This window comes from Pseudoliparis swirei, chromosome 11, assembly GCF_029220125.1.
Source record: "Pseudoliparis swirei isolate HS2019 ecotype Mariana Trench chromosome 11, NWPU_hadal_v1, whole genome shotgun sequence".
NCBI classification, from domain to species: domain Eukaryota; kingdom Metazoa; phylum Chordata; class Actinopteri; order Perciformes; family Liparidae; genus Pseudoliparis; species Pseudoliparis swirei.
Window position 1 is genome coordinate 9,702,985 of NC_079398.1, and position 23,553 is coordinate 9,726,537.

General features: G+C 43.0%; 1 protein-coding gene across 3 annotated transcripts; it reads left to right on the forward strand.

Annotated features, from left to right (window-relative positions):
* Positions 1-17,464: 17,464 nt before the first annotated feature.
* On the forward strand, positions 17,465-22,383 carry LOC130200983 (protein tyrosine phosphatase type IVA 2-like). 3 transcript variants are annotated; one of them, XM_056425553.1, is made up of 8 exons: positions 17,465-17,543; positions 18,092-18,230; positions 18,318-18,457; positions 18,760-19,494; positions 19,602-19,694; positions 19,770-19,900; positions 20,846-20,920; positions 21,075-22,383. In XM_056425553.1, the coding sequence occupies exons 4-8, from the start codon at positions 19,399-19,401 to the stop codon at positions 21,184-21,186; spliced, it is 507 nt and encodes a 168-aa protein (XP_056281528.1). In that variant the 5' UTR covers positions 17,465-17,543; positions 18,092-18,230; positions 18,318-18,457; positions 18,760-19,398; the 3' UTR covers positions 21,187-22,383. The 3 variants fall into 3 exon arrangements, with proteins under 3 accessions (XP_056281528.1, XP_056281529.1, XP_056281530.1); XM_056425554.1 differs by having other exon boundaries at positions 18,318-18,443; XM_056425555.1 differs by having other exon boundaries at positions 17,523-17,543; positions 18,095-18,230.
* The last annotated feature ends 1,170 nt before the right edge of the window (positions 22,384-23,553 follow it).

A 23,553-nucleotide genomic window follows, 5' to 3' on the forward strand; every position in this document is an offset into this window, starting at 1 on the left:
CAATCGCGCACTGCTCGCACATTCTCAGCGCATAAGAAAATCTATGCAGCGCATAAAATAAAATTCACCATAAAAGTATTAATTAATATCTAATATTAGACCTAATCTAATCTAATTAATTAAACCAATAATGTGTTTTTTGTACCATTTTTCAATGTAACACAGTGAGTGACAGGTGTCCAGCCAATGATACGATACGGTTTACTTACGCTACGCAGCCAATCATAGCATTGATAGTGCCCTGCCCATACGCACCATGCAGGTTAGCTAGTGTCGTGTATTTTCATATTACTCTTAAAAGATACAGCTAGTTTATAGATCTGAGGCCTACAAGGCCTCAAGCATATTTGGAGGGAAAAGCTCTTTTGTCATCAAGCTGGCGCGACAGTCCACAGCGGGGGACTGCCCTATATATATCCATATTTGGTGGCCAACGCGCCGGAGATCTTCTTTGGAGGAAGGGGGGCTATGGGGATTCTTTGGGGAGCCTATAGAATCGAACATGAGACCTCCCCTCTGTCTCTTGTCTATATAAACTGTAAACACACATATCTCCGTTGAATTCCTGATACACGGACCCGTGGATTCCCAGCCGTTCGAACGAAGCGTCTGTTTTTACTTTGTACTCTAAAGAATAAACTTTGTATTCTTGGAGTGCTGGGTCTCTCGAAACTTCTTTTCCAACAAGTCCTCATTCAAACTGCGCCGACGGAAACCCCAAGAAGAAAGATACAACAAGTGGCGTCTACGAACAGTCACGTGTGAGAATACTCGGGGACGACAAACACGGTGAGCATCTGCTGACGTCATTGAGATGCTGGTTCATTAAAGTGCAGTCTGTGTGTGAGCCGTGGTTCAAGAATAATTTCACCGTGTCGAACGATATTTTTATTTTTCCTGCATATTTGAGTGCGGGGAGGAAGTGTGTGCGTTTGAATTGAGAGGGAAAAGTTTTTTCGGAATAAAGTAATAGTGGTAAAATAGCGAATGTTATTGAGGTGTATTAATTAGTAAGTGCAGTTATCCGAAAATAAGGCCTTTGATTTGTTTTAACGTTAAGACGCGGGAAAGTTAATCGCTAAAATAACATTGCGCGTAGTCAGGGAAACAGAGATAAGTAGTGCGACGTGTAGGCACATTGCCTGATCACGTTTGGAACAAAGGGAATAAGAAGAGTCATAAGGTTAAAGGACCTAAAGCGACGTGTAGGCACATTGCCTGATCACGTTCGGGACTAGGGGAATAAAAAGAGCGGGGAATTGCTTCGGGCGGAGAAATTGCACCCTGAGTGTGTGTGTGTGTGCGTGCGCGCGAGCCTGCTGTGTGTGTGTGCGTTGAGTTGCTGTGTGCGGGTGTGTGGAGTTTTTCAATAAACTCTAAATCACGCCGTGCATTTTTATTCTATAAGAGAACGTAAAGACAAACGTGAGTTCCCTGAAGAGGAGACTAACTAGTTAATAAGATCGTCGAAATAAAAAAGAAAAAATAGTAGAGGACTGACTCGTGCTCTCGCGAGAGTCCCACGGGGAACGAACACGTGGTGGTCGACTAGTCATCGCCATCTTGTGGGCAAACATCCTCATCTCAGTCCTTACATCCGGTGCACGGGTGGGGGGAACGGGGTGAACGTGTTGGGTTACACAGATGGAAGCCATGCATTCCGGGGAGAACACAGTCTGTTAAACATAAGGTTACATGCTGATAGAACCTAACCATTTCATATTTCTGTTCTTTTACTCATTTTATGACGAATGAGATTTGAGAGAAAAGAGGACAAAGAACCAGTTAACACCAAGGGCCAGGCCGGGGGCGTGGCCACTGACGTTTGGCACCACCTGCTGGACAATCTGCAACAAAAGGCCGGTACATGTTTCACTCCACAAGCTTTTTCATTTGTGTTGATATATTCGAGTCAAAGTCAGATATTCATGATACACATTGTAAAGCTGCGTACAGTGGTGAAACTGTAGAACATTGATCTAGGTAAACACATGAAGGCTTGGCGGCTGACTGATCAAGTACAATTTTAATTAAATTGGGGTACATAATAGTTGGTCGAAACTCGGCTGACAAATACGGTTTCATTTTATTTACTTAATGTTTAATTTGTTCATTTGAATCTTTAATTTTATTTTTAATTTGTAATTTTTAATTTTTAATTCTAATTATTTTTTTTATTTTTTATTATTATTTAATTTTCATATCTTTTTATTTTCATAATTTTTTTTTTATTTTATTTTTTTTTTATTTTTTTTACTTTTCATTTTTATTTTTCTTTAGTTTGCTTTGCTTATGTTTTTATGCAGTGTTTGTTTTGATATGTGCTGAATGGTGATTCAACACGGACATTGCTAGAAGAGTTCAAGACCACATTCGAGGACAGAGGGCAAACCTCTGCTTGACGTTTGGTGTCAGGAACGAGGGTATGCACTGGCTGTGTTGATTAGCACATACATTACTCAAGGTTGGGCCTGTGAGCCTTTGGTATTTTGGCAGAGACAAATCAATCTCATTAATAAAAGGGGGGAGTCTGGATTTGATTAATTCGTTAATTGGTTAATTGATTTGTTTTTGTTAATTGATTTCTGTTAATTGGTTAATTGAAGTACTTTGAGCTTGCAATAAACAATACAATAATAACAGTGCGTAAGAAAGCCGTCATAATGGGGAAAAATGTCACCAAAGAGCCAAAGGTATCTACTCCAGTTGATGTAGTACAGAAAAACAATCCTTTGGTCAGCGGCATCGCAAACATCGCAAAGATATCCAAGAAATGGTCAAAACGATGGCCCCAGGTTGACCAACCGTGGCCCAAGGAGGGGACACTCAACCCAGAGGTGATTAACGTGATGAAGGTACTTGTGTCCACATACAAGGCAGGCGAAAAGAAAGGCACAAAGGGAGGAAGACGCAAAGAGAAGAGACTGGTGGAGCTTGGCATCCTTCAGTTATTTGAAGAAGAAGGACAGAAGCTCAGGAATGCTACCATCGAGAAAAGAGATAAATACGCGGAAGAAATAGAGCAAAATACGAAACAAACTGAGAAACTGCTGACCGACACCGATCCAACTTTCTCACATATGAATCCAGTAAAAAGACGACCACGCCATGAAGAAGAGAAGAAGCCCAAGATGGTTTATCCGCAGCTACCAGTGATGAGTCAGAAGGGATCTTATCTGGTCAGAGACAGTGAGGACCAAATAACCGAGAGAGGACGAGCGGAGACAACTATAACAACGTATCCAACATCCGGAAGGAAGAAGACAACTGACTGGGAGACTGAGGTCGATTGGGTGGACTTGAGAGATGAAGAAATCGACGAGAGTGATGAAGAAGAGGACGTGGGGGGATACGATCCTAAAGTTAAGCGGACGCTGGCTAGAGCGGAAAGAAGAGGAGATAGAACCACTCAAGACAATGAAGAGGAGGGCAGCGATGAAGAGGATACACAGAGGACTGTGAGAGAGGTTGAAGTAAGCATCGACCGGCTTCTCCGTGACTTGAAGAAAACTGAAAGACAAAAAGAACAAAGGAAGCTGATAAAGCAGTTGGAAGAGTTGCAGATACAGAAGGAAGATTTACAAAGAGAAGACTCAAGGCAATCAGGCATGAAGAACAGATTGCGCCCTAGGAAACAGTCCACGCCCAAGACAATGTGCCCAGTGATCGTCCGAGGCCAGAATCTGGAGTATAAGCCATTGCTGAGCACCGATATGTCGAATATACTGGAAAAACTGCCCATTATTCAAGACGGAGCACATCCTTGGATTGCAAAACTGGAAGAAATCATGATTGGCTCACAGCCAGCGATGGGAGACATCAAAAGACTCCTGGCTAATCTCCTTGGGGTCCACGGCATGGGAGAAATCCTAGAAAAAGCTGGACTGGCGCGGTACGTGGGAACGGCTGTAAATGACTCAGAGCTGTTCGCGGCAAGCAGAGGTCGCTTGTGTAGGGCACTAAAGGAGACATTTCCGACAAATGTGCATCCCGACAACATCTTGATTGAACCACTGGGAGAGGCTGAGAACCCAAGAGCCTATGTGTCAAGAACTCATCAAACATGGAGGAATGTCACAGGGAATGATCCGGATTTGAGTCGCATGGACCAGTCAGTGTTGAGAGGCAAGATCCTGCTGGGTTTGCCGCTGCCAGTACGAAGCAAATTGGCAGAAGTGGTTGGGCTTGGGAGCATGGAAAGAAGAGTGTACACTGATCATATTGCACACCAGGTGGAGCTGTACAGGAAGAAAGACCAGGACATCAAGGGTCAGGAACAAGAAACCCTCAGGAAATTGAACAATATACAACTCGCAGACACAAAGAGGACAGAGAGGAAGCAAGCGTTGGTTATGCAGAGTCAGGCACCACCAACTCAACCTGTGTTGACATCAGAGCCATACCAGGCCCAGTTCCAGCAGCTACAGCAATCTCCAGTGGCTCCCGCCGCCTTCTACCCACGGGCAGATTACAACCAAGAACAACCCTGGAATGGCAGAAATCAAAGAAATCGCGGAAGAGGAGGACGGTATAATCCCAATTCCCAACAGCGTTCAGATGAATGCTATACGTGTGGAGCCCTTGGCCATTTCGCCAAGGAGTGTAACCAAGGAGATTACAGAGGAAATAATAGAGGAAATCCCAGAGGAGGATACAGGGGCCAATCCGGAGCGAACCAAGGACCAGTGAACCCTGACAGAGGCCCGGAACCAGGGCTATAGAGGTGCCCGGAAGACTCGAAGGGGAGGTGCCAGCTGGTAGTATCAGGCCCGGAGAAAGATCCAACGATAAAGGTGAAAATAAATAATCGACCATTGGAAGTGATGGTAGACAGCGGAGCGGCTTTCACCTGTATTCGGCCTAAAGATGCTACACATCTCCCCATGTCTGGCCAATGGATCCGGACAATCGGGTTTGAGGGAGTAAAACAGCTGATCCCTCTCACAGAGCCAGTTGATCTCAGCTACCAAGAAGTAAAGATCAAACTACCCATATTGGTCTCTGAACAGACACCTATAGCGCTGTTGGGAAGAGATGCGTTATGTAGGTTGAAGTGTACAATAAAGTGTACTCCAGACGGCTGTCTGGTTGAAATACTAAACGATATATTTCATCAATCAGTGATGAAAACAGAGACGGAAGCACCTACAGTATTCTGGATCGGAAACCTCCAGGAAGACCTTGTGGCGCCTGCCAAGTTGTGGGAGAAATTTATCATCGCCAATATGCCCAATGCGAAACTTCCAGAGAATCCACTTCACTGCACGCTCAAGTACTTCGACAAAAACGCCCAACCCAACCCAGAAGAATGGCTAAGCCACCAACCAAAGCAAGTCCAACTCAATTCAGGCTGCATAATTGTGGGACCACAAGGAGCAGCAATGAAGATACACCGGGACGACTACGTGAACAGAGAGTTTGATATCACAAGGAGTGTGCCGCATGTGACCTTGTTGGTAAATGAAGAACACACGCAGAAGCAGATAGGAGAAATGATGGCAGAAGCTGAAGAAGCTGTGTTCACACCTAAAAGAAAATCAGGCCATTTGGAGGAGCGAGGATCAGCGATTCATCAAGATTATGATCTCGGCTCAAGGACGAGGACAGCCACAAACTGCGAGGATGACACACGAATCAATTTGCAGTGTCAAACTGGACTCGGATGCATTAAGAGAAGAGATGTTACAACAAGTTCCAGAAGATTTATGGGCGCGACATAGTACTGATATTGGACTGGTAAAGTCAGCCCAACCAGTAAGAACTGAACTCAGACCAGGAGCCAGTCCACCTTGGAAAAACCAGTACCAACTGAAGGAAGAGGCAATCCGAGGAATCGCACCACAGATTGAAGGACTTCTGAAGGCAGGTGTCTTGAGGATAACACAGAACCCCCAGAGCAACACGCCTTTGTTGCCAGTGAAGAAGCCAGACAATTCTTATCGTCTGACACATGATTTGAGAGCAGTGAACGAAGCGGTAACTGACTTTCGAGCAGAGGTGCCAGATCCACACACCTTGCTAGACCAAATCCCTGCAAACGCGTCACACTTCACAGTGGTAGATTTATGTGGTGCATTTTTCAGCGTACCACTAAGCAAAGAGAGTCAAGGCCTATTTGGTTTCACATACAATGGACAATCATACGAGTATGAGAGACTGCCACAAGGTTTCAAACACAGTCCTCACATCTTCAACAAAATATTGAAAGACGATTTGGTCGGGATAGATCAGGTGATACAAAGTACTGTGATTCAGTACGTGGATGACATTATCATTTGTTCAACTGATGAGGACACATGCCATAAAGACTCAATTAAACTGCTTCAAATACTGGCAGAGAAAGGACACAAGGCCTCTCTGAAAAAGCTACAATATTGCCAGGAGAAGGTGGCATATTTGGGCCAACAAATCACGATGGGACACCGAAGCATCTCTGAAATTCATCTGGAAGCCATTCGGTCGGCTCCAAAACCCAGAACAGTCCGAGAGATGATGACATTCCTTGGCATTGCAGGGTATTCCTCAGCGTGGGTTGAGGAGTATGCCAGCTTAACGGGACCGTTGAGAGCTATGATCAAGGACACTGGAAATGCTAAACTCCACTGCAACCTTTCTTGGACGCACGATGGCCTTTTGGCATTTGAAATGACAAAAAAGAGATTGCAGGAGGCTCCGGCCTTGGCTCTTCCCGACTACTCCAAGAATTTCGTGCTATATGTATCTACATCCATTGGGGGTAAACATACATGTGCAGTCCTTTGTCAGCCAACAGGGACGGGAACAGGGCCTCAACCTATTTCCTACTACTCCACTGCTTTTTCAGAAGTAGAGTTAGGACTACCACTATGCTACAGGGCAATGGTGGGGGTTTCTCTAATGTATAGTAAAGCATCATCAGTGACCATGGGGTACCCGGTGACAATTCTTACACATCATAGTCTCAGAAATCTTTTGAACTATGGAAAGAACAATTTGACTATGTCTAGGCTCAGAGACTATCATAGGCTTTTAGAGCAGGAGGATGTCACTCTCGTAAGGTGTGTCACGACAAATCCAGCGGAAAATTTGCCAACTCCAGAGGACGGGGAGCCACACGATTGTGTTCATGAAGCAGAGAAATACTCCAGACTGAGGTCGGATTTGACAGCCCTCCCGTTGAGTGAGGTGGACCTGGAGTATTGGACGGACGGCTCCTGTTATCGTATTGGCGACAAGTTGAGTGCTGGATACGCCGTGGTGAAAGCCCAAGGAACCGGATTCACTGTTGAAAAAGCTGAAGTGATACCACAGCCGGCATCGGCGCAGCTTGCAGAGCTCAGGGGCCTGACTGAAGCGTGTTTGATGGCCGAAGGAAAGCGAGTGACAATATACACCGATTCTGCTTATGCGCATAATGTGTGTCATCTGTTTGGATCCGTATGGAAGAACCGAGGATTCAAGAAAACGGATGGGTCTCCAATACAACATCACGCCCAGATCATGAAACTGCTGCACGCGATGATGAAGCCCAAAGAAATAGCGATAGCCAAATGTGCAGCACACAAAAAGGATGCTTCAAAGATTTCAAAAGGGAACAGAGCGGCAGACGAAGCAGCCAAAGCAGTCACAGGAGCAAACAAAGTGGGCAAATGCCGGCTCGTCACTCATGAAGTGACCTTGGAAGACAAAATAACACTCAAAGATGTAATTTTGATACAGGAAGCCGGAAACGGACAAACAGCTGTGGGTAGAGCGGGGTGCCACCCGAGATTCTACCGAACTTTGGAGAAATCATGAGGGACTGATAATCGCACCACCGGACTTGTTGGGCCTAATGATTCATGAGGCGCATGGTCTGGCTCACGTGGCAAGGGGGGAAGTCAAGAGAAAAATCACAAAGGAGTATGGTTTCTGGGCACCTTATTTGCTTCAACAGATTGATTATGTGATAGGCAGGTGCACAATTTGTCTAAAAAACAATGTTCGGAGCGGAGTGACGGTCCCACCAGGTTACATTCCAACCCCAAGAGGTCCAATGCGAGAACTGGTGGTGGACTACGTGGACATGATAAAACCAATTGACGGTAAAAGATACATGCTGGTCGTTGTGGACAGATTTTCCCGATGGCCGGAAGCATGCCCGACAAAACGTAAAGATGCTCAGTCAGTTGCCAAGTTCTTGTGTAAAGAGGTCATATGCAGATGGGGGCTCCCAGACCGAATATCCTCAGACAATGGGAAAGAGTTTGTGGACAAAACGGTGAAATTGATCTTGCAAAAACTAGGAATTAAACAGCGCCTTGGTGCAGTCTACCATCCAAAGTCAAGGGATGTGCGAAGAATGAATGGTGTTCTAAAAAATCGTATTGTCAAAATATGTCAGCACACGGGTTTGAATTGGGTGGCAGCACTGCCATTGGCGTTAATGGTATGTCGCTCGAGTGAACTCCGCGATTTACATATGACACCGCATGAGTTGGTTACAGGAAGGCTGATGCCAACGCCTTGTCTACGGACAAGTGGGAAAGGACCAAGCTTGGCCCTTTTAGAAGATGAAATGCAAAAGTATGTTACATATATGGTTAATCTACATAAAAGAATATCCACATATGTTTCCGCCAGGCAGGCAAGACAGGAGGGACAAGCAGAGCTCGAAGAGCAAACCAGGAACACAGTGCAGACTGGAGACAAGGTGTTCGTAAAGGTATTCAGAAGGAAGTGGTATACTGAACGCCGTGAAGGACCATTCGAGGTGATTCGCAGTACGGGAACCGCGGTCCAGGTCAAGGGGTCACCAACGTGGTACCACTTATCACATTGTGTCAAAGCACCTGGAGAGGAGGCGACACAGTCACAGATTCAAGAGGTGGAAGGCTCGAGAGAGCCTGACAACGATGCGGGAGAACATGCGCCAGACAGGAGGATGCATGAAAATCCACAGAGTCAGAATTCAGAAGGAGAGGCCGTCCAGGAAGAAGATAATGTTGATGTTCCTGTACACACTTCTGATGATGCCGGAGACGTTTGCACAGGAGATGGGCAGGGAAATGGGTATCGCGATATTGTCATCCAACATGTCCCAGATACAGCAAGACCTAGCTCGGTTGGCTGTGATGTTCCTGGGGTCTCACAGAGGAGTGAGTCCACAACAGGACAACTCAGAGAGGTGGGGGGACAGAGGAGCCCGAGACCCGTTAGGAAAAGGCTTAAACCAAACCGTTACAAGGACCAGGGTTGAAGTGACCTTGGGAAAGTCAGTTCAGCTTCCGTGCAAGTGCCCCGGAGTAGACAGAAGAAACGGGAAACGTAGAGTTGAGTGGGAAGATAGCCGTGGCAGGGTTATAGACCTAGAAGGGAAACTACCAGCAGGGAAGTTTACAGTACTCACTGACAGAAGGAGACGGGAGATTAAGAGAGATTGCAGTCTGTATATACGACAACCTCAACCGGAAGATCAGGGAGATTATAAGTGTTCTTTTTACGACTCACCCGTTGGGAGTGAGCGGCCCGGTTTAGGACTTAGAGTTCACATAGTATCACTAGTGATACTAGGGGGGAATGCATCAATCCCCCAGACAAAAGCTGTAAAAAATAGAAGAAAAATCCATCCTGTCAACACTGAAAGCCATATATATTAAAGGAACGATATGTTTTATAATTTTACATTTACTCATAAAAGTGTTAATCTGTGTTGATGTCTGATTTGTGTCTGTTGTGTATGCAAGGATACTGGTCGTCTCTTCTGTCATTCTAGAACAACGGGGGAGACAACAGGGGAGGATGGAGTGCTGAAGGACTCCCTGGGTGGAATGGAGTCGATTATATCAAACATGAACAATACCAGTGGCCTACAAGACTCTGGACAAGGACGGGTGGAACAACCACCAGAGTCAAGACGTCCTCAAGAACCGAGTCCAGCTGCTGAAGAGCTAAAGTGTTACATACTCTTGTGTATTCTTGTAGATTTGTCATTATCAAAATTACGAATGTATTTTCTTGTTTAGGTGTTAATTGTGGAAACGATATTTTCTGTTCTTTGGTAAATATAATGGAATCTCAAGTGTTTATTCGCGTGACATTTAGGGACAGCGGGGAACAGGCAGGAGGAGGTCTGGGGAAAGGTCAATGGGATGACCAGCCGGACCCCTGGACATCATTATTTTGTTATTATTTACTGAGGAATTCCTGATGTATTTGCTAAAAAACCATTTCCCTACACAATTTGCTAAAACCTTTCTGATTTCAGTGGTATGGAGTTTAATTTAGGGTCGCCTAGGCAGAGGGACCGTGAAATAATTTTCCTGTCTAAATTGCTAAATGATATTTTAAGAAAAGATAACTGCCTGACAGGTTTTTCAATTTCACATGTAATACTTCATTTTACACCACTTTTACACTTCATACAGTCACAGTAATGTTGGAACTTTACTGAAGGACGGGGTGGTATTTTTGTCATGATAATACACCTGTATGTTTGCATTGATTGTTTGTTTATTGGCGAGAGTCTATCAACTCTCGAGGGGGGAATATGTCGTGTATTTTCATATTACTCTTAAAAGATACAGCTAGTTTATAGATCTGAGGCCTACAAGGCCTCAAGCATATTTGGAGGGAAAAGCTCTTTTGTCATCAAGCTGGCGCGACAGTCCACAGCGGGGGACTGCCCTATATATATCCATATTTGGTGGCCAACGCGCCGGAGATCTTCTTTGGAGGAAGGGGGGCTATGGGGATTCTTTGGGGAGCCTATAGAATCGAACATGAGACCTCCCCTCTGTCTCTTGTCTATATAAACTGTAAACACACATATCTCCGTTGAATTCCTGATACACGGACCCGTGGATTCCCAGCCGTTCGAACGAAGCGTCTGTTTTTACTTTGTACTCTAAAGAATAAACTTTGTATTCTTGGAGTGCTGGGTCTCTCGAAACTTCTTTTCCAACAAGTCCTCATTCAAACTGCGCCGACGGAAACCCCAAGAAGAAAGATACAACACTAGCTAACAACAATACGGCGGGGTTATGAGATGCAACCCCTTATCATGGCGAAACGAACGGGCAGCGCCGGCGACACGTCCACTCACCAAGCCAAAGTAAAAAAAGAAATGCGGTTCTTTTAGGATGGAATGGCTGTCGGAGTATGTGCAAATAGAAGAACAAGCGGTGAAACTGGGTGAGATTTTGTCTTTTTCGAGTGAGAAAGGTCTACTCTGCAAAACATGCAGCGAAGCCAAAGTAGCAAATGAGCTTTCAGCGGTAACATTGTGGACTGAATGGGAGTTGGACTACCTCAAGCGTCACATTCAGCAGAAAAGTCATTTGAAAGCTGTTGGAATTGTACGAAGACTCAAGGTGGGACAGGGGATTGGTTCATTATTGCGGGAGAGCGCAGAAGACCGAGAGAAAAGGAACGAGCTGTCACACAAAACAAAATCTGACCCCAAGCAAGTTAAAGTTCTCATTGACAATATTTTACTTGCCATCAAAATGAATGCATCAATGCTGTCAGTTCAACAAATCCACAATCACATGGCAAAGTATGTGAGTACTTGAAGTGGCACATTTGGACCAGCTGATGCGCATAAAGTCAAAGCAAGAAGCAGACGAAGCCATCAACCTGGACAAAGTGTACAACCGTTGGAGAAGTGAGAAGGACATACGTGAAAAATAAGGTAACATTTAAGTCAAAATGTGTGCATATTCTAGTGACATTAAGATTTTTTATTTATGGATATTAATCATTAAATGCTGTTACTACTAGATAATTTATGGGTAGTAGAAATGCTAATAAAAAAACGGTGTAATTAGATATTTTACAGACAAAGAGTTACAGGAATTTACACTATCACAAGCTCCAGCACATGTCATTGAGCAAAATGTGAATGTTTTAATGTGAACAAAATGTTATGGCTGAAAGGTGTATATGTCTCATTTCTTCCAGAACAGGACCCTCAGCCAGGCCACAGCTGGACCACAGCCAGGCCAAAGCAGGACTCTTCCCATGGCCAAAGCAGGACTCTCACATATATAACATACTATACATCTCATGAACAACAAGATTTTTGTCTTTTTCATCTTAAGTCGGCCAAATTGCTTATATTAAAAGTAAACTAATGAATATTGCTGCTGTAATTTGATTCTTTAAATAAGCCATGTAACTTGCTATGATCAAAGGTTTTGAACAGGTGTGATACTGGTGTGTGGCCACAGCGTGCACATCTGATGTTGCTCACAGTGGTCCTCAGTGTGCTCAGGGAGCTTGTATGTATGCCCAGACACATGGAAAATTAGAGGGAACATTGCGTGCTGACCAGAAGAACTCATTCCAGGGGTTAATTGAATTCAATATAATTCAGTTTATTTTGTATAGCCATGAATAACACATTACAAATTTGCCTCAGAGGGCTTTACAATCTGTACACATGCCCTTGACCCAGGACCTCACATTGGATCAGGAAAAATAGAAAAAATCCTTTCACAGGGAAAAATTGAAGAAACCAGGAGCGCAACAGAGGAGGATCCCTCTCCAGGATGTACAGAAGCATAGGTGTCATGTGTACAGAATGAATCGTTACAGAGTTACATAAACACATTAAATGAGTATGAGAGAAATTATTAATAATGAGTATTGTCATGGACCATGAAACAGAAGGAGGAAGAGAGGAGATGGTTACTAAAGAACAGACTTCTCCACTCTCCACTTGAGTGTTGTCGAACTTAAACAATCCTGCATGTTAAGGGAGATTTTCAATGACCTTCTGCACTCTGCTCCTTTTGAGGAGGCAAACGATTGCTTTGAGAAGTGTGACGCCCCTCTCACTGCTGGCTGTGTTCTACGATGGCTTCCATGGTGGGAGGAGCTACAGGACATTCACCTGCTGATCGGAGCCTCCAAGAAGGCATTAAAGACACTCTATCTCGGCGAGGCCTGTGAAGGGTTGTTTGATAGTCTATCCTGATTTGATGTGAGGTTTTGGGATAGGGATGTCTGTGTACAGATTATAAAGCACTCTGAGGCCAATTTGTAATTTGTGAAAATGGGCTATACAAATAAACTGAATTGAATTGAATTGCTGCACCAGCCTCATTCTTGGTTTACTCCTGGAAGTTGTGGAGTTTTGTTTAAACTGGTTTTTTTTTTTAATCAAAGATGTGTGTGTGGCCACCCTTGAGCCAGGCTGTAACATGCATTATATATGTATGTTTCAGATTTGAACTCAATGAAATTATCACAGTAAATCAGGCGTGATGTTCACAGGTATCTCAGTGGCTGATTAAGTGTTAACTTAATGTTACTTAATGGAGAGATCAGCTGAAGTCATACACCACAGCTCTCACTCACACTACCTACTGACCTCAGAGACCTTTGGTGTGAGCGATGCATTAGGAGAAAGGAGGAGATACAAAATTAAGTAATACATTTAAAAACAATTTAAACTTATGCATATGGGCCTGAAGGTAAGATCAGTCAAGATACATATGCATGGTGTTGGACTTCCTTTTTTTAGATTTTATTGAACGCTTTGATAGCCACTACAACACCATGTTCACATGATAGCAACCAAAATACGGCTCAACAGTCAGGTCTATTATCTCTTATCCCAACAGAACATCACACAACCTGACCCGGACCTATCACAGACTTTGGGTCAGCAGGTTGAGTTAAATTCCATCATGTTCTAAACAAATATGAATCTTGTGTACAATATGCTTCCTGGGGGAAATTATCACTGTGGCCTTGTCAACATCACAGCTTTCATACACACCAGAATCATCACAACTTCCTTTTCATGGTTTGTGTAACTATTTTAAATGAATAAAAGTGTCTTCATCTTTAATATGTCGTGGCAGAAAAGGGTAAAAATAAAAGAGACGCATCCAGTCTGCCAAGATATTTAAAACGGGCTCAAAGCTGTGAGGGTTTGATTCTTAAATAGCTTCTCAAAACATTGTGATTCACGAGGGGAGTGTTGCGTCCGACACGTTGTCGAGTCTCGATCACAGAAACGAGACACAGAACTCTCAGTCTCCTCCAGATACCCCAGAGTCTCCTCCAGATAGCCCTCCTAGTCTCCTCCAGATACCCCTCAGAGTCTCCTCCAGATACCCCTCAGAGTCTCCTCCAGATACCCCTCCTAGTCTCCTCCAGATACCCCAGAGTCTCCTCCAGATACCCCGCAGAGTCTCCTCCAAATACCCCAGAGTCTCCTCCAGATACCCCCCTAAGTCTCCTCCAGCTACCCCTCTAAGTCTCCTCCAGATACCCCTCAGAGTCTCCTCCAGATACCCCTCAGAGTCTCCTCCAGATACCCCTCTAAGTCTCCTTCAGATACCCCTCTAAGTCTCCTCCAGATACCCCTCTAAGTCTCCTTCAGATACCCCTCTAAGTCTCCTCCAGATACCCCTCTAAGTCTCCTCCAGATACCCCTCTAAGTCTCCTCCAGATACCCCTCAGAGTCTCCTCCAGATACCCCTCAGTCTCCTCCAGGATGATATTTAAATCACCTTGTGTAGAATTAATAAACTTGATAAAATGACCTTTTTCAGTCATGTAGAGGCTCGTAACGACTTGAATTATATGTGAAATGAACTTAAGTAAACATTAAAATTGTTTAAATGTGCATTGTTAGCAGCAGTTTATAAGAACTTTGGCCTTTTAGAAAATACTTCAATCAGTTTGTCCTCGATAACTAAGAAGTCTACACAGTAATCCACTCCCCCTGTGGTCACGTATAGTGTGTGTGTGTGTGTGTGTGTGTGTGTGTGTGTGTGTGTGTGTGTGTGTGTGTGTGTGTGTGTGTGTGTGTGTGGACATGTCCTCTGTTATGTCCACCATAGGAGTACCAGAGCCATGAGTCTGAACGAGTGAATATTGTGATACATCTTAAGACCATCTTTATTTAAACATAAAACATGGACACACACTATACATACAGCCAAATATCATGTACATGAAATGTATTATTTACTTTAATGAAATTATATTTAAATCCCTGTCTCAAGAATTGAATAAACTTAGTTAAATAATTTGTTGACATATTATTGCCACTGATTTTTAAAAAAGGGTTATCTGCCTTAATTTAGTTAAATACCTGATCCCATTCCTCATATATTTTATAGTCATGTAGAGGATAGTATCAACTTACTCTAAATGATAAGTAAAATGAACATTACAATTGTTTAAATGTACATTGTTAGCAGATGTTTAGAATAACTTTGAACTTTTAGAAAATACTTCAATCAGTTTGTCCTCGATAACTAAGAAAGGAACACAATAATCCACTCACCGTGCGGTCACTTGGCCTGCAGGGTATCGTCTATAGTGCCACACATCTTTCTGTCAATTCTTTGTAAAACCACAAATGAATATATTGGCATGATGACTTTGTGTTGATCATTGTGAAGTTATGTCATGTTATGTCTCCACAGTTTTACAATATCAAAGATCTATACTAAAGACCCTAAAACTCAACTCTGGATTCATGAGTCTTCATTGTATGGATCTGCTGTTAGCTATCTGCTCAGCTAACCGAAACCTTCTTGTAATCTTTCTTAGTTTGACTGCTTCCGCATTCATTCACATGCGTGCGTGTGTGGCCGCGTGCGTGTGTGTGTCTTTAAATGGAGAGATATCAGAGGACAACCAGCTTCAGAGTTTCTCAGGTCACATTTAAGCCACAAACATAACAAACAAATCGGCACGTTCGGCTGAATCTTTCCTCTCTCTTGATTCTACTATTTTGGTGATTTGATCATGTTTTTTTGACAGGGTTTAACAAATGCTTTTGTAGAAAATCCACTCAGTGTTTAGATCTCGTCTATCCTTCACCCTGGTTTCTCACTCTATTTGTTATTTATCTTTCTCATTCTGTCTCTCAATTTATTTATTTTTTCTCTTGTTCTTATGTCTGACTCCCCCCCCCCCCTCTCTCATTTCTTGGATTGTGATTCATATCTTTGAATATTTAGGTGATAAAGTGTTGCTTATAAAGATAAGCAACACTTATCTTTTGGAACTGGAAAAGTCCAGTTATACATTTCCCCCCAATATGTTTGTGCTTCAACACTTTCAGCAGGAAGATTCCCTTTTTGATATGTTCAGCTGTTTTAAGCTATTTTCAGCCTATTTCAGCTGTTAGCAGCTATTTTCAGCTATGTTCCGAGACAAGCAGCAACACGTTTCAGCACCTCTCACCTGGACAGCACCCAGACTGTGTTACGCAGCAGGAGATCTGTCCTCTTCCAGCAACGAACAGACCTGTCGGTGGTTTAACTCCTCTGCATTATTTAGTATACTATCTGAAAAACAAGGTTCATCACCTCCAAACATTCCAGGGTGTTTGAGCGCAGAGTACTTCCTGGTGGAAGATGAATTGAAATAACGCAGCTTTCGATCCAGCGACTCCTGAAGTAAAGTCACACATTCCTCCTCTGCTCCTCTCATATGGGTAACACGTCAGAAGTGTAGTATTTATATGTGTATACTGACAGTTAATAGTCAAAGTAAAACACTTGATACCAGCTTATCTTTTGCGCGGTGCGTTCATCTTTATTGTTTCACTGTATAGAGGCAGTTATGTATGCCACATCTGCAAGATCACTGTATTACTAAAGGATTAACAGCTTGTTGATAAATGCATTTCAACTATTTGAAATGTAACATATATTTTTCAGCTATTCTCCTGTTTGGTATCACAAGTCCAATATGTCTATAGGCTTCACTATGTGGTCTAGTGGTAGCATAGTCTCGTGTTTGTTTGGAACCTGTATGACCTGCAGGATCCTGCTGTTTGAGACTCAGCGTTCTCGGGCGCCATCTGGTGGTAGTTTGGTGGAAGCACCTGGTTATCGTCAACATCAGGTAACATATTTTATTTGAAATGCCAAAACTAACGACATTCCTATGAGCCTCAGCTGTACCTCGTGTGCAGTAATAATTAGACAAAAACATGCTAAACTAAGATGATGAACATTGTAAAGATTAGACCTGCTTAATATCAGCATGTTTCCTTTGTCATTGTATTAGACTTCAGCTCAAACCACCACTGTTCCTAGAACATCGCAAGGCCTAATTATTTATTTTATTAGTGTCAATATATTGTTGTATACATATATATGTATGTGTACATATATATATATATATATATATATATATATATATATGTGTGTGTGTGTGTGTGTGTGTGTGTGAGAGAGAGAGAGAGAGAGCGAGATGATCATAACAATCTAACAACATTAAGTATATAAGAGTCGGAAGGAACAAACTGTCATTTTTTAATAAAGCAACACAATGTGAAGAAAGAGTGATACAAAAAACCCTCATAAAAATCACATATATGAGCTGAATAGTACCGGAAGTGCATTTACAAATTAAAACGGTCAGGATTTCATTTCCAAACTGTTCACGGTGAATTATTTTTCAATCAGCTTTATTTTGAAAGCTCGCAACCGGAAAAGGCGTTTTCTTTATCGTGGCTAACTTGACACTCCTGTTCACCATCTATCCTTCGCAGACTCTCCTCTGCCAGTAGAAACGACTGGATTTTCGTGAAACAACTGCGTTTTGTAAGTAACGTTATCTGTGTGCGTGTTGTACAGCTAGCAAGCGCTGCTACCGTGTAACTGAAGTCAGCCGCGTTCACGAGCCTCCATCTCCCGCTGGCATGAGGCTGTCATTGAAAACCAGCCACTAACAAGTGGTAACGCTGTTTTTATTGTAGGAACAAGGTCGTTGACCTGGTTTTACATGACCTGGCTGGCGGCTGAGCCTCTAATGGCACATATACATAGCGTTAACGTTATATATATATATATATATATATATATATATATATCATTGCTGTTTCGTTAAGTGAGGTAACCTAGTTTCTAAATAATGTTGCATGTTATCACCGTTGGGGTATAAACACTATACGGTAGCTCGCTGGCTGTCGGTGATAACGTCGCCCGAGCTAACGGTCGTTTCTGAACATAACGTTGTGGTTGTTTGGGCCATATAACGTCACCAAACGGTCTCGTGCACGCGCAATGCAGGGAGCTAGCGGACGTTACTTGAAGTCGCGCAAACGCTCACTGGGCCACTATTAACGCGTCCTCCTGTCTCTCGCGCGCAGCAGGTTAGCAGCACGCTAGCGGGCCGTTGTCAGCCAGGACCCAGAGAAGCAGAATCATCATCAATGGTGTGTCTACATCCCGGAGCCGACACATTGTCCTGTGTGCGCTCAATGAACCACCTCCTCAGCACTCATCACGGTGAGTCTCGCCCGCGACTCGCTGCAATGCAAACCACTCTTGTCTGTCTGTCGGTCTGACCTCTCTCTCTCTCTCTCTCTCTCTCAGGCTGTACATGTATGGCGTTTGCGAAGCTCGGAGGGGAGTTTTGCCAAGCCCAGTACCTGCTGCTTATTGTGGACAAGTGAAGAGGAGACGCCAGCCAGGCGTAAACACTGCCGTCGACGTGCACAGGTGTGTCAAAGCTGGTCAGTGTCTTTTATTCAGGTACATGATGGGGGAGGAATAAAGTTCCAAGTTTTCACCACGTCACATGTCTACGGGGCAGCAGAGAGTAGAGGTGCACTGAAACAGAAGAGATACTGATGTTAGTTAATGTCCATATATGTAGTTAGTCATTTAAGTTATCCAGTGACAGTGGACAGGTACATGGTTATCAATTCTTATTCATACTAAAAATCTCTACACAAAAAGAAAATATTCATAATGAAGTCACACAACAAAAAGCCATATGGAAGGAAACCTTAATGGCGTCTCCATGTCCTCGTAGGTCCTTACTGCCATCCTGTTGAAACCATATGAAGACGAGCCAACCTTCAGCCTGTCACCTGTCCTGGGGAGTGGGAGAGGCTTTGGGTTGAACCCAGGAGTTTCCTCACAGCTCTTCTCCTTTTTCTGCTTCTTCCCTGATACGGCCAAATCTTCTCTGAATGGGCTAGCGGATTTGAAAGGAAGGAAGGACAGATCTTTTTTTTCTGTCCTCATTTGACTTTTTTCTTTCTTTCTGAACTTTGGTGGTCCGCTGCAGTCTTTTTGATTCCAATCTGCTAGAGTTTCATATTTATTTTTAACAGAGTAAATTGTTGTTATTTCTTTATTGCCAAGAAAGGTTTAAACCCCCTCATATTTCTATCCCAGGAAACTTGTATTGTCTTCAGTTTATTTATTTATTTAAAGAGTAGTTACAGTCTTTGTGCCCAGAATTCATACGGATGCATTAGTTAGGAAAATTATTGGCAAAGGGGGTTTGCTTCTTTATTTTTTTTTAGCTAAACAATCAAAATACTATCCTTTTGATTTGTTTGAAGACTGGCTTTTATTTCATTATTTATTTCTCTTCTCAATTATAAGCACAGAACTGTTCTCACATTTCCCCCCCTGTATCAATAAACCTCTCGAGGGTCTAAAAATGAACCGACCGGCTCCGGTGGAGATCTCTTATGACTGCCTGAGATTTCTCATTACACACAACCCCACCAATGCGCAACTCGGAAGGTTTATAGAGGTAGCGCACCTTTGTAATAACACATACATATCCATCAGTCATTTTCTTTTAGTAACAGGAAGCAAAGGTGACATGCTGCATTTTAAAAGGGTGTTTTTGATGTGCAGGATCTGAAGGCATATGGAGTAAACACCCTGGTGAGAGTGTGTGCTGCCACATATGACAAGACACCTGTGGAGCAAGAAGGTATTCAAGTCCTGGTAAGTGACAGATGCACTGCAGATCCCGCCTACGAATTGACTTCCTATCAAAGTCTAAATTACTGTCCCATGCAGGATTGGCCGTTTGACGATGGCTCCGCCCCCCCAGAACAGCTGGTTGATGATTGGCTGAACCTACTGCAGACAAAGTTCAGAGATGAGCCGGGCAGCTGCGTGGCCGTGCACTGCGTTGCTGGATTAGGAAGGTTAGTATGCGTGACACACGGGATTGAATGTATTGTGTTTATCACATATTAATATGCACCCAAGTCAATTAGTCCTCAGATGTTGTTTTTGTCTCCCAATGTGCACAAAACGTGTTATTTAAATACAATAATTGACAGTATAGCTCTATGGCACTACATTTTTTAAATGGTAAAATACCGGCCACCGCTGCGCCACTTTGATCTGTAGCTACAGGGACCAAGGTGACATTTAGAATTACTAAACTCTGAGTTTAAATAATGTTTTTAAAGTCTGCGCTTTGCACAGAGCCGCAGGACTCCAAACAGATGGTTGCACGTTTGCATCTGTTTGCCGCAGCGTCGGAAATACATGAGAGCAGAGGGCAAAACACCCCTAAGAAATATAATTTGGCCCCTGATGTCATTAGGAAAGGGGCACAATGACCCCATAATCTCCTCTCATAATTATCATAATTTAATAGCGTTTTGTTTTTGTGTCCCATCTGTATTACATGTGCTAGGTAGGTACAGACAAAAAAATCAATAAATATAATTTTTGATTATAAAAAAACAAAGAAATAAGTTATGATTGTTCATAGTTGTTTAGAAAAATGTAATAACAATAAATAACCACAAAAAAATAAGAATAACATTGAATATGATTGTCTGATTTATGTTTTCTGTTTGTTTTTTGTTCAAAGAAATCTCATAAATCACTTTGACTCTGTCGACTACTGTTTAATAGTTGTATTATTGCCATTTGTTATGACAATTGCTCATATGCTGTAAGCCTAAATAAGTATATATATTATTTTTTAACAACGGTTAAATGTTATTTCACATGTTTTAAAAAGTTTATTCAAAAATGTATTTTTAAATGCCCCTGGATTTCAGTCAGTGGGGGAAAAAACTTCCCCCCCTAAAAAATCTGTCCATTTCCTCCCCTGATTTGCCGTTTGCCCTCAGAGCTCCTGTGTTGGTGGCCCTGGCTCTCATTGAGTGTGGGATGGAGTATGAAGATGCTGTGCACTTCATAAGGCTGTGAGTACTAAACCACCGATTCTACTGTTTACTCGACCGTGCTCACAACTGCCCCGTCTTTGCATGTGCCTGTAATTGCCCCCACCCCACACACGCCTGTAATTGTTTGAAAGAAAGAAATATTCTGAGCACATTGTCTCTCTCACGTTGTCAGGAAGCGGCGCGGAGCGTTCAACTCCAAGCAGCTGCTCTACCTGGAGAAATACAAGGCTAAACTGTGTCTGCGCTCCAAAGACGCCAACGGCCAGAGCTGCTCTGTACAGTAGGATCTACATCTCCACGCAGCTTCATAGGAGACTCACCGCTTGATGTTCAATGGAGATGGCATTTTAAATGTTTGGTATGAATAAGGCCTTTGAAATTCAATCAAAATGTCATGTATTTACCAAAATTAAAGGGACCTAATGTGAAATTTTCTGAAAATCCTTTGAAAACTTAACACAAAATGAGTAAGCATAACATTTTTATTTGTCAACGTTTTTATTTATTTTCCTGTCTGTGACCCCCCCTTCATATGTAGCCCCCCCACCCCCACCCCACCCCACACACAAATACATAGCCCATTACAGCGAGACCCCACACAGACTTAATTTGAACAGTCACTGTTATTTCGTTAAAAACACTTTAACACATGCAGCTGCAACAAATGCTGTCGATGTTAAAGGAATACTTGTGAAAGGATGTTTCAGGAATACTTCAACACAAAAGGAACATCTGTATGTAAGTCACCCTCAGTTTATTCCTCTGTGCCTCCACAGTGATCCATGGATCACGAAACGCAGGAAATGAAATGGGGGGGGGACATCAGTTCACCAACTGTATGCAGGCCATGATACTTTGGTTCTGCTGCACATGTTGTGAGAGTTCAATAACGGATGTTGTGATGTAGTTTACCTTGGTCCATCGAGAGTTTCCTCCGATTCTTTGTTTGTTGTATAAATCAAAGAAGTCGTTTCGGTGGTGAAGTATTCCTTGAACAGACTTTGATTTTTTAAATTAACTTTGACATTGGGGGCCAGACATGGAACAGTCCGTCAGTATTGTGACGTTGAATCTGGTCCGCTGGTCTCTCAGAGGCCTGCTGGTTTATTGCAAATCAATCCATGCAGTGGTTCAGACTGATTTTGTTTATTCCAATATTTCTCCCTCGACCAAATCAAAGCCCTGGAAAGGTGACGGAGAACTGGGACCAGTCAGAAAGCGTCCACCATTAAAGGCGAGTTCTACACGTGATGTCCCCATCTGCCCCGTCTGCTATGTGTCCCATGTCAGAGGCCTAGTGCTTTGTTATATATATATATATATATACACACCACAGCTCCGTACCTATTAGCTACCTGGCTAGCTGCTGTGCTTAGTAAGAAGCTGTTGAGTCCTCGTGATGTTATTTTTTTCTCGTGATGTTTTTTTGGGATGAAATGTCAAGTAGTCTTGTTGAACAATTAAAGTGTTTAGTGATTGTTGCGGAACCTATTTTATTTTATTTTCCAGCATATTTTGATAAAAAATGTTTCCCGGTTATCAAAGACTTACGTAGCGCCGATCGGTTCCAGTCATATCAGGGGACATTGTGTGTGTGTGTGTGTGTGTGTGCGCCTCTGGCTGTGGCAATGCTGTGTGAACCCACCATCGGGGCGGGGTGACAGCGTCCTATGGAGCCAATTCAAGGTTGATTGGTTTTATTGACTGACCTGACAACACACACACATGAACCAACCTTGAACAAAAGAGCCATGGCGGATGAACGCAGGACATGCTCACGACTGACTTGTGAAAATACATATCGAGGAAGAGGTGTAATCGACATTGCTGCTTTGCATTGCTTTCCTTGTTCATGTTCAGACCGGGAAACGCCTGACTGGACTTCACTTCTCAAGACCACGTTACAGCACTGGACCCAGAGGACAATTATCTTGGTGGATTTCACAGTCGGAGGAAAGTCTAACATTTAATTTGTGTGTTGTGCAAAGTGAAAAGAAAATGTCAGTATATTTGTTACACTGATACAGACAACACACACACACACCAATAGGAAAGAAGGCTTTTCTGCCACAAATACCATTTAAAAAATAAATTAAAACAATTTACAGTCAGGCGTGTTTGTAGCTCCTCTGGACGTCAGAGGGCGCTAACTTCCTGCCAAATAGTGAACTTTATAATGAAGTCATTTGCACTGGTTCAAATGTAAAAAACAACACTTTCTCTAACACAGTGAGACAATAACTGATTAAGTTATTAAGTTAAAGAACTGTACTGCAATGTGACGCTCCATATTATTAGAGTTTGTACAATGTCACTTGATCAGTCAGAACACACACACACACAGACACACACACACACACACACACACACACACACACACACACACACACACATAGGCCCACAGTGTCCTTGGCAGCAGAGGACAGTTCTGTGATAATCTGCTGAATATATGACAGCTGAACATCTCTAAGCCAGCTGTAAACTACACGGCAACGTCTGCATGTGTGTTTTCAACGTCCCGCCGCTATCCATTTTTAAATTTGATAATATATATATATATATATATATATATATATACTACAGATGGAGGGACATGAAGATGAAAGTTGGGGTCAGACATACATGGGAGCTGTGTGTGTTATAGACATGTC

What these genes read in the sequence shown, in the direction of transcription:
- LOC130200983 (XM_056425553.1), top strand. Translation starts at nt 19,399, where the DNA reads ATGAACCGACCGGCTCCGGTGGAGATCTCTTATGACTGCCTGAGATTT. An exon ending in AACTCGGAAGGTTTATAGAG is followed by an intron (nt 19,495 to 19,601) that starts GTAGCGCACCTT and finishes TTTGATGTGCAG; the next exon opens with GATCTGAAGGCATATGGAGT. An exon ending in GCTGTGCACTTCATAAGGCT is followed by an intron (nt 20,921 to 21,074) that starts GTGAGTACTAAA and finishes TCACGTTGTCAG; the next exon opens with GAAGCGGCGCGGAGCGTTCA.